General features: G+C 40.4%; 1 protein-coding gene across 2 annotated transcripts in view; it reads right to left on the reverse strand.

Annotated features, from left to right (window-relative positions):
* Thrap3 (thyroid hormone receptor associated protein 3) overlaps nt 1–12,132 on the reverse strand; it is a 39,328-nt gene that overhangs the window by 20,624 nt on the left and 6,572 nt on the right. For both annotated transcript variants that reach the window (XM_036178102.1, XM_036178103.1), the window contains exon 2: nt 2,670–2,837. In XM_036178102.1, the coding sequence (XP_036033995.1) occupies nt 2,670–2,806 (137 nt within the window). In that variant the 5' untranslated portion in view covers nt 2,807–2,837. The remainder of the gene's footprint in view (nt 1–2,669; nt 2,838–12,132) is intronic.

The raw sequence follows: 12,132 nt of genomic DNA on the forward strand, positions 1-12,132 counted from the left end.
AAACAGTACTATGTATAGGGAGGCATCAGATCTAATACCAGGCATACACTCAAGTCTTGGGACAGTATTGCTGCAGATAAGGAGCTACTACTGTAATTCTATTTAGCAGGCAGTGTTTCTTTCTCTCTTTCTTTCTTTCTTTTTCTTCCTTCCTTTCTTCCTTCCTCCCTCCCTTCCTTGTTTCTTTCTTTTTTTGGTTTCTCAAGATAGGGTTTCTCTGCATAGTTTTAGTGCCCATCCTGGAGGCTGGCCTCAAACTCAGATCTGCCTGGCTCTGCCTCCCGAGTTTTGGCATTAAAGGCGTGCACCACCACCGCCCGGCTTTAAGGACTTGATAACTAAGCAAATAGTACTTTTAAGAAGAAGCTTACCTTCACTTTAATCTAAAGGTAAAAGAGAATTGGTTTCCTAGTATTGCTCATGGTCTTAGATATATCTACACCATGAAGAACAACAAACAAAGATGCATCTAATTTCTGATTAATGGTTGCTATTTAAGCAAAATTTAAAGATAAAAACTTACCTTCTGTATTTTTCATTCAGAACCAGTAACAATTAAGAAGAGAAAGGAGAAGCAGATGCAGGCTATGAAACAGAATAGGACCCTACTGAAGGGCTCTGTCTGAAGGAGGTGATTCATCACCAGCACTAAGAAGGATATAATTCATGTTCCCATATTTAGGCCTACTGATGCTTCTGTTACCAATTACTAGAGTAAGGGAGGACCCTGTGGCCACCTGTACCCAAACCTGCAGTCACTGTAGGATGCAGAAACATGAGGCTCTGCAGACTGCAATGGAAATTATTTAAGTCACCGAAAAGGATACAGTCTGTGAAATAAAGGGGAAACAATGAACTTTCTCCAATTCTGTAGAACTCAGCAGTTAGTTAATTTAAAGGCATGGTTTCTCAAACTCTCAGGATAGATACTTTCCTTGTAGGAGAGGGAAAACAAAAGGAAACAACAAAAACAAAGCCATGAAACAGATAAGCCAGAAATAAAAAATTGAGCATACAGTGGCAAACTTATCTGTTTCTTAAAAACAGAAGTCAGGCAACAGTCAAGATAAAAAGCATGTTTTCTAGGAGGGAGGGGGGGATTCTTCCAGAGTCAACAGTCTCCTAGATAACAAGACAGCACTTAAATTGGCTCTAGACCTACCCAACAAATTGCCTGGTTACAACACTTATTTCTCAAGTCAATCTCCACGCCAAATCTATAGGCCAGGAGACAAGACCTACCCAGAATTCCCGCTGTTTCAGAGATGGTTGTCATGTTCCGATCTGGTCTCTGTGTCAGTTCAGTTTTGTTGTTTAGCTTTTGGCTGTCCAGTGATGCTTGACTTTGAACCAATCATTTAGCTTCCACTTACTGAATTAAAATTTCAATGATCTTTCAGAACAAAATGAGCTGACAATGAAATTCAAGTCACCTAAATCAAGGCTGGGTACAAGGCAGGCTTCACAAAGAACCTCTCTGATCCACCCCATGGCCTTGACATTAATTCATCTATTGAGGTATAAACATAAAATCAGTGGTTTTCCCTTCAGTCTCCATACTTCTCCTTTTGTCTAATTTCTGGTCTTAATTTTGAGACTGACTTTTTGCAGATTTCATTGAGATTGAACTGACTTTTGCTAGGAAAGGGAATTTTTTCCTTTGGCCAATAACACACTTAATGTTTAAGTGCTATAGAACTACAGAAGTCATCAGAACAAAACTTTATTGACGTTATTAAAGAAGCTCTAAGGTCATAATCAAGTCAAGAAAGAGACTCTTAGACACTTGTCAGGAGACTTTCTAAGAGGATAAAATGATAAAATAGAACCTTGCTAGTTCAATTTGAAAGAAAAAAAATGGAACCATACAAAGATCCCCTTCAGTATTTATTCTAGTATTTCCCAATACTCACATGAAGAAAATTCTAATCATTAAAAGCTTTTAAAATCAATCCTTAGAAGAAAATTTAAAACTTTTTAATCCCAGGATTCAAGAAGATAAGACATAAGGATCTCAAGTTTAATGCCAGCCTAGACTACAGATCTGTCTTAAGAGAACAAAACCACCATGCTTTCAATGAGTGAGAAACCTGCCTTAACAAACAAACCATCAAGAGAAGATGCTGGGCATCTGTTGGAAACAACTGAAATGGAGATGTTTACTGAAGGTTTAAAAACTAAATTTATTTTCCCATTTAGTGAAAGAAAACTGTTGGTGTTTTTAACACTGACTTTAGTTTTAAGATCTGTTTTGTTAAATAAATACAACTTGTTAGTGATCAGCACATTAAATATATATACTCGTGACCTCTGGCAAATTCTTAAAGTTACTGAGTTTAGTGGATTACGGTCTCTCCCCAATGCGATGATATTAATCCTATTAATCCTTGGTCGTCCTTTCACGGCTGATAAATAAGTTTGGTTTAAGCCTCAAAATTACAATAGTAAAGATAACCAAATATATGATGATTTCAAGCAAGGAGTTTAGACACAAATGAAATGCTTTCTTCTAAAGTGAATACAAGTATGCACTAAGAACAGGAATTAAGCAAATAGCCTGACAATGAAAACCCATTCTAACTGCCATGTGACAGGAAAAGCAGTGACCAAAGTCCTTCAATACCCAAAATAACACAATCATCTCAAAATACAAAACCACACCCCCTTACCTCAGCCTGCGCTTCCTTGAACGGGAGACAGATCGGCTTCTGGACCGAGACTTGGAAAACGATCGAGACCGAGATCTGGATGCAGATCTTGAGCGAGAAGATCGAGACCCAGACTTGGATTTGTTTGTTTTTGACATCTTGGAAGAGAGGGTCGCTGTTCAGTAACACCTAATATAAGAGGGAAGAGGGTACATTCAAACAAATACATGAGCCTGCAAATCCCAACTTCTCTAAAGGGGTGGGGTGGGGGGGTGGAAGACAGAGGACGGGATGCAGGCTACAACAAAATTATTCTAAAAACCAACCCTTATCTAGGAATGTTCATGAACACCAATAATCCTAGCACTTGGGAGGAGAGGCAAAAGGATGGAGTGGTCTATGTAGTTACAGCCAGAGCATCATAACAAGACCCTAACTCAAAAGCCAAAACAACCTTATTCTCTTCTACTTTGTATTTTTAGATTGGGACCAGAGAGACAGATGAGTACTACTGCTCTAGCAGAGGACCTTAGTTCAGTTCCTACCACGTTGTGGCTCACAACCATGTGTACCCTCTGTTTGTCTGTCCGTGTAGTCCAGAAAAGGATGTCAAATCCCCCAGAGTTAAGAGTTACTGGGAACTGAACTCAAGCCCCTTACCATAGCACAAGCTCTCAGTCACTGAGCCATCTCTCTAGCTCAAGACTAGATTTTAGAACTCAAGGCCTTATACTTCTATGGTAAGCCTTCCAACGACTCAGCTGTCTCCCCAGATTCACTGATTTTCTAGTCTCTATATTCGGTTTTTTTGTTTTTGTTTTTTTTTTTTGGTTCTTCGAGACAGGGTTTCTTTGTATAGCCTTGGCTGTCCTGTCCTAGAACTAGCTCTGTAGACCAGGCTGGCCCCGAACTAAAGAGATCTACCTGCCTCTGCCTTCCAAGTGGTAAGATTAATGATGTGTACCACCACCACCACCATATTCTTTAGAAGTCATACTGAGTAAGCAGCCTCAAGGGCAAGTGTGCTAGTACACATCTTTAATCACTACACCCAGGAAGCAGAGACAGATCTCTGAATTTGATGCCAGCCTGGTCTACATAGCAAGCTCTAGGCTAGCCAGGGCTATAAACAAGACCCTGTGGTCCCCCCACACACAAAAAAAGAAAAAGACAATGTGTCAATCAAAAACATAAAAAATAACTTGTCTAGCTTTTATATAGGTTCTGGGGAAACAATCTTAGGTTGCTAAATCTGCACAGCAAACACTTTTCCCAGTGAGCATCCTCCTGGCCTCCAGTATATTTTTATGATTTACTGAATGCGCAAATGCTTTGTATACATGTCTATATGTGCACAAGGTATATTCTTGATACCCAATAGGTCAGCAAAGGGTATCAGGTGCCTTGAAATTCAGGAGTTAAGAGTTATAGATGGCTGTGAAGAGGCACCATGTGGGTTCAGGAACCAAACTGGAATCTTTTGCAAAAACAACAGCACCTGCCGGGCGGTGGTGGCACACATTTTTAATCCCAGCACTTGGGAGGCAGAGACAGGTGGATCTCTGTGAGTTCAAGGCCAGCCTGGCCTACAAAGCGAGTTCCAGGAAAGGCACAAAGCTACAGAGAAACCCTGTCTCAAAAAACCCAAAAAACAAAACAAACAAACAAACAAACAAAAACAATAGTGCTTTTAGTCACAGCCATTTCTCCAACCCCTCTCTGAGACATTTAGTATCAACACAATCAAATCGTATGAGCTGGCATATCAGAAATAAGGAGAGAGAAGGGAACTTTCAATGGCCACACTCAAGGCAACACTCTTGTCAAACTAGCGAGATAACTAAGACATGCCTGAGGCTATATATAGTTCAGTTGGTAAAGTGGCTGCCTAACATATACAAGATCCTGGGTTCAATCTCCAAACCACATAAAACTTGAGTATGGTGGTGTATGCTTGTCATCCCAGTACTGAGGAGACAGGCAAGAGGATCAGAAGTCAAACAAAGGTCATACAACATGGCCTGTTCAGGGCAAACCTAAAAAAAAACACCAGATCTAATCTTAAAAAGATGAAGGGAGGGAATGAAAAGAAAAAGGAGGGTACCATGACACACCAGTTATGAAGTTAAAACAGCATGCCCTGTCTGTGCTATTCGCCCCAGGGTAGTTGGAGAAGGAAAGCAGAGCTCAGGTGAAATTTTAAACTTGTTTACTAGTCTTTCGTTCTCCCGAGACGGTACTCTCCAGAGTAAAAGGAAGAGGGGAGAGAGGGGAAACAACATTAAGAGCAGCTGCCATACCTCTAGGGAACACTTTCAGAGACTCTGAATCCCACCTATATTCAAGAAGCAAGACCTCTTTCTGACATTTGTGCTATTAAATGGCTCACATGTGACTTTGTACTAAAATCAGTAAACAATTTTAATTCAAAGGTCTTACAATGTATAGAAAATATTTCCACCTGCATCAAACACTTTCCTAAGGGGTAGGAGTCATTCTTCTGGTGACTTTACTGCTGAAACAACTTAAAAAGATTTGTTTTAATCCGCATGTTATAAAAACAAAATTACACCGGGCGGTGGTGGCGCACGCCTTTAATCCCAGCACTCAGGAGGCAGAGGCAGGCGGATCTCTGTGAGTTCGAGGCCAGCCTGGTCTACAGAGTGAGTTCCAGGAAAGGCACAAAGCTACACAGAGAAACCCTGTCTTGAAAAACCAACCAACCAAACAAACAAACAAAAAACCCCTCAGAAACTAAGTACTTAAATACTTTTTTTGTTTGTTTTTGAGATAGGGTCTTACTACATGGCCCTGGCCAGCCTGGAATTCACTGTCTAAACCAATCTTGCCTCAAGACCTCCCTGCTCTGTCTCCTGATGAGTGCCGGGATTAAACACATAGCTATTTCTTAAATCCTGAACTTTATACAATTTGGTTAAGATTTGCTTTCAAATAACCAATGGATACAAATATAAATATTTAAAATATTCTAACACAGGGCATAGTTAAAGAATGCTCAGGTTAGCTCCTATAAGGCTAAAGGCAACAGGATTCTGGGTTTGAGGCCAGCCTGAGAATCTTAACTACATAGACAGAATCTCAAAGTATAACAAAGAACAACAGGAAGAAGTGCATCCAACAGTTAACAGGGACACCATTCTCTCTGCAGAACAGGGAAGAAACCTGGAAAAGACCAGGAAAGGGCAGCCGAGGGAAGAAAGGGCACTTCTTCGCTGCTTTATTTGTAGCCAACAACTTTGTAAGCCATTTCCTCAGTTCAAAAAAACTACATTCCACAAAATAACAATACCAATTATTTTATTTACTTATTTTTCATGTTGTCCAGGCTGGCTTTGAATGCCTGACCCCAGACAGAAGTTCCTGCATCTGCCCAAGTAATTGAAAATACAAATATGCACAGTGAACACCTGACAATTCTACTGAAGTTCCAGACCAATCTACAGTACAATCTAGCCCAGGCTACACATATACATAAGATCTTGTCTCAAAAGAACTTATTTGCACACAAACCTCAATTTTAAAAAAATGATTATTGTGGGGTGGTGGCACTAGCCTTTAATCCCAGGCAGATGAGGTCTGTGAGTTGGAGGTTTATAGCCAGGGCTACACAAAGAAACCCTGGGGGGTGAGGGGTATGGACATGACCATCTGACAGACATAGCAGCACCTGCCTATAAACCTCACCACTTGGAAAGAATGAATAAGTCAAGTTTAAAGGCAACCTGGGCTCTGCATAGCCAAGTTCTGTAACCCAGCATGGGTTACAGAATGAAACTGTCTGAAACAAGTAAACAATTTAAAAAAGGGGGTGGGGGGTGGGGGGTGGGGATTTAGCTCAGTGGTAGAGCGCTCGAGCGCAAGGCCCTGGGTTCAATCCTCAGCTCCACCAAAAAAAAAAAAAAAAAAAAAAAAAAAAAAAAAAAAAAATTAATTTAGGGCTGGAGAGATGGCTCAGAGGTTAAGAGCACTGGCTGCTCTTCCAGAGGTCCTGGGTTCAATTTCCAGCAACCACATGGTGGCTCACAACCATCTACAATGAGATCTGCTGCCCTCTTCTAGTATGCAGTCATACATGCTGTATACATAATAAATAAATAAATCTTTTAAAAAAACATTTAAGAAAATTAAAGCACAGCAATTAAGAAATAACAAACCAACCTCAAAAACCAAAACAAAACAAAAAATAACAAACCTGTCACAATACTGCCAATGAACCAAGTTATTTTTCACTGTGGTTCAATCTCAAGTCAGTCTGTTCTTCCTTTTCTAACCTTGGTATTTCTTCATATGACAAACTAGAACATCAAGTAATTGGTCTCAGAAAATCCATGCTAAACTACGTAACAAAAAAAGAAGGGAGGAGGCAGAACAGGTGGATCTCCAAGTTTGAGGCCAGCCTTGTCTACATGGTGAGTTCCAGGACAGCCAGGGCTACACTGAGAAACCCTGTCTTGAAAAACCAAAACAGGGGTGGAGGGGGTATTCAAGACTTTGGCATCTCAAATTTAAGAAGAGTAGCTGATTCCTTTCTAACAGAACTGCGATTCATTGTGGTTATTCTGGGCTCCAACTTAAGCCAACTTCTTCTAACAAAGTTCGATCTCCAAAGACCACCAGATGGCTAGTAGTCTGTGAATGGATGGGGAATGTGAACTCAAGCCCAACTATCAGCCATCCACTGATGACAGATGCTACTCAGGCTTAGCTATGGAAAAAAACTGGAGATACTATATTGCTCAATGATAAGAGTTCTTTTTAGCTCAGTAGTAGAGATCTTGTCCAGTATCCATAGGTTCAATGCCTAGTACTACCAAAAATAAAGATAGTATAGCAAAATATGGTCTAATGCCCAGTCCTGTTATTTCAGTATTTCCAAGATCAAGGCAGGAGGGTTGGACAAGTTTGAGATCAGCCTAGGCTACAGAAAGACTATCTCAAAAAACAAAAACCACACTAAAAACTATGCTGAGAATGATGGTGCATGCCTTCCTTTCAACCCAACACTCAGGAAGCAGAGGCACGCAGATCTCTGTGAGTTCAATGCCAGCTGGTCTACATATCCAGCTCCAGGCCAGCCGAAGATATATATTAAGACTGTCTCCAAAACAAACAAACAGATAAAACCTAAATTAGGCGTAAGAGAAAGCTCATCCATTAAGAGAGTATACTGCTCTTGCAGAGGACCTGGGTTCAATTCCCAGCACCCACGCTGGACAACTCAAACTTTACAGTTTCAGGGGATCCAAATGCCTCTGACCTCCAAGGACACCTGTACTCAGATACACATACCACACACAGACACATCATTTAAAATAAAATACACCTAAACATTCTTCTCATCTTTCTATCAGACTCACTGAACAATTTCTGCCCTATGCATGCCTTGTGTTTGTAAATACAGAAAATAAAACTGACAAGTTCCCTGTCCCTGTAAAAAAATGTTTTTGGAAATTCCTGGTTTGTTTTGGTGAACAGTAATAAAAACACCAGAGATCTTTTTCAAATTGCATCACTTCTTTTTAAGTCTTCTTGCTGTTAAGGACCACACCAATTGGATCATTGTGACATAGTATACTGATAAAAAAGATGTTAACTATAGCAGAGAACCAGGCCCAAGGTACAGAGAAAACATTCCAGTAACACTGTGGTCCACTCATCCTCCCAATTCCAAATGAAGTTCTCAGTCTCCAGCACCCTAGAATGTGTCTTCATTAGGGGACAAAGATAGCACTGAGGAATATAACTGCATCTTCATAAACAGAATTTGGAGAGAGAGATGCACAAGGGAAATGTAAGACACAGGGAGAAGAATGACCACTCATAAGCCAAGAAAAGAATACATCATTCCCTTGCAGCTCTCAGAATGAAGCAACAACCTGCCAAAACCATGGTTTTTGAACTGCTGGCCTACAGAACTATCAGACACTAACAACAATGCTGTTTAAATCACATTTTGTTACAGTAGCCACAGCAAATCCAATAACTCTGTACTACCCACAATTTTCTGGGGGTCTGTTTATTTCTATTGGTTTTATGATTTATTTTTTTATTTATTTTATGTGCACTGGTGTTATGCCTACATGTATTTCTGTGTGAGGGTGTTGGATTCTCTGGAACTGGAGTTACAGACAATTGTGAGCTGCCATGTGGGTGCTGAGAACTGAACTCAGGACCTCTGGAAGAGCAGCCAATGCTCTTAACCTCTAAGCTATCTCTCCAGCCCAATTTTCTGGTTTTAAAAAAACAAAAACAAGAACTTGTAAGAAAGTGTTCCGGGTTGGGGATTTAGCTCAGTGGTAGAACGCTTGCCTAGCAAACACAAGGCCCTGGGTTCAATCCTCAGCTCAAAAAAAAAAAGTGTTTCTGTTATTTCTAAATAGACATAAAGGTTAGCATGAAGGGAGGAAATATGCTAAAGCTAATTAATCTAAAATGGATAATCACTGGCTGGTAAGAAGTCTTGGCAATTCAAAGCACTTCTAGAGGTTCCAGATTTGATTCTCAGCACCCACATGGCAGCTTACAACCATCTGTAACTCTAATTCCAGAGGATCCAATAACTTCTGGCATTTGAGGGAACTTAAGTGGTGCACACACATACATACATACATGTAGGCAAATACCCATACACAAAAAGAGAGGAGAAAGAAAAAGAGGAAAAAAAATTTAATAGTCAATCCAAATGGATAGAGTCCCAGAGAGTCACTTTATAACATGGTCTTGGCTAAACAAAAGCTTTGGCAGGAATAAAGGAGGTGGGCAGGTAGGGGCCTCTGTGAATCATTAGCTGGACTCTGTGTCTTCACTGTACAGAAGACGAAGAGAGAGTTAAAGTACCCATAAAGCCAGTTGTGGTAACACTCACTTGTAAATTCTAATATTGGGAGGTTAAGGCAGGAAGATTTGGATGTCAAAGTCAGGGTCTGATACAAGTTAGACTAGAAAAAGCTGGGCTATGTGAGACGTCTCAAAAACAAAACAAAATCAATTTAAATAAAAAAATTTACCTGCAGCCAGGCGGTGGTGGCCCACGCCTTTAATCCCAGTACTCGGAGAGCCAGGTGGATCTCCGTGAGTTCAAGGCCAGCATAGTCTACAGAGTGAGATCCAGGACAGGCACCAAAACTACACAGAGAAACCCTGTCTTGAAAACCCAAAAACCAAACCAAACAAAAAACTTTTCCCCTACAAAATCCCCAGTGTAAACAACTTGTTATGTTTTCTCTTGAGAATTTACTCAATACAAAGGGTCTATTAAGCCCATGATCATCTATGCAATTAATGTTTCATCAGTAGGGAAAGAGAATGAACAACAGAGCTGGCAGTTCAGAGATCTTTGACTCACCCCAGAGGCTCCTCTTTTGTCCCTCAGAGAAAGTGATGGCAATTTCAGTATGCATATTAAATGTGTTTGCATTACCACTGGGAATATTTTCTCACTTCTTAGAAAAACTTGGAGCTTTTCTAACTTAACTAATAATAGCCTATAGTGTCCTTCCAGTCCTCATTATTAACTAAGCAGCCAATTGTTACAGTAACTGTTTTTTTAACATTAATTCACCACCCCCCACCATGTGTGCTCATACACTTATGCATGGGTGCTACAGAGGCCAGAACAGGGTGTTAGATCCCTTAGAACTGGAGTTACAAGTAGTTTGCCCAATATGGGTGCTGGGAACCAAATTTGGGTTGATCGTTGGTCCTCTGGAGAGCAGCAAGTGTGCTTAACCACTGAGCCATTTCTCCAGCTTTACTCCTTCTCTTAAAATATTATGAGTCAGACTCAGTGGTGCAAACCCAGAGTCCCAGCTATTGGGGAGGCTGAAGTGGACTATTCCAAAGACTATAGACTAGGTCATGGTCTCTGTAACACAGTAACACATAATCATTCCCCCACTATTGATACATAGCTATTCATTTTTGTAGGGTTTTATAACAAAGCTTATTTACAACTCTATTAGGAAAAATAATGTGGTATGAATGAGAATGGCCACCATAGGCACAATATTTAGTCCCCAGTTGGTGGAACTGTTTAGGAAGGATTAGGAATATATGGCCTTGCTGGAGGAGGTGTCAGCTGAGGTGAGCTTTGAGGTTTTAGAAGCCTGGGTCATGCCCAGTGTGTGCTTGTGTCTCTCTGCTTCCTACTGTGGATCTGGATGTTAGTTCTCGGTTACTACTCCAGTGCCAAGCCTGCTTGCTTGCTGCCATGTTCCCCACCATGATGATCATATAATATACCCTTACCCTAGCCCCCTAGAACCTGTGAACCCCAAATTAAAACTCTTTAAAGTTGCCTTTGTTGTGGTGTTTTGTCACAGCAATAGAAAAGACGGACAATTTCACATCTTTTTATACACTCGTATTTTGTTTTTAGGGCTTCAGCTTCCAGGGTGCTGGGATTAGAGGAACACTTAACACATCTGACACCAATGTGTATTGGTGTGGTTTAAAGATCAAGTACTCTTCCTACAAGTTTACCACAGAGATTTAGAAGAAAAACACTGAAGTGTATTTATTTTTATTCTGGTTCTTTGAGACAGGGTCTAATTGAACTGTGTAGCCTTGAAAGCCTTGATCCTGCCTAATTCACTTCCCACATGCTGGGATTAATAGATATGTACTACCATCTCTAGTCTCAATGTACTTTATTACGTTAATTTACTACTACTTTATGTATTATGCTTGTAAAATCTCAAGCATACTACTATCTGGTTCAATTGCATCATCTCCTAGTCAATCTCTGTGCTTCTGTACTCATCCTTTGTTCCTTAGGAAGCAAGTATTGTTTTTGTCGTGACCCTGAGGATGAGGGATTTGTATATGCTAGACAAGTGTACTACCACTAAACTACAGGCTTTGACCTCAGAGAACAACTTGCAGAAGTCAGTTCTCTCCTTTCACCATATGTGCTTGGAGATCAAACTCTAGTCATCAGGTTCAGTGGCAAGCATCTTTCTTTCCTGAACCCCATAGTCTGGAAGCCAGGATATTACACAGTCTTTCTATTTTTGATGCTGAAGATGCTTTCAAGCAATGTAACTTTCTGAGTGATTTTAGGAGGCACCCTCATCTCAGTGAACTACTCCATCAAGTCTCTATTAACCCTACCTTCCCACTAAAATAGAGGGAAGCCCAGTATTAACCATTAAACACACACACAAAAGAAAAGAAAAAGAAAAAAGAATTAAACATAAAGTAATAGATTTCACAGATGTGAATTAATTTTAAAAATAAAATTCTTCTGGGCAGTCACTTATGGAATCGCCACCACACAGCTCTGCTTGGCCTTGCCTACAGTACAGCACTAACTTTTTTCTTCAAACCTTAGACAATCTTTCTACAGACTCTCACTCTTAGAAGCTAACCACCCCCTTCTGCCATGACTGCCTACAAATGACATTTTTTCCCTTCCCCTTCACCATCTCTTCCTTTGGGCAGCTGCTAAGACTTATAGTTAGCC

This window comes from Onychomys torridus, chromosome 2 (assembly GCF_903995425.1).
Source record: "Onychomys torridus chromosome 2, mOncTor1.1, whole genome shotgun sequence".
Taxonomy (NCBI): domain Eukaryota; kingdom Metazoa; phylum Chordata; class Mammalia; order Rodentia; family Cricetidae; genus Onychomys; species Onychomys torridus.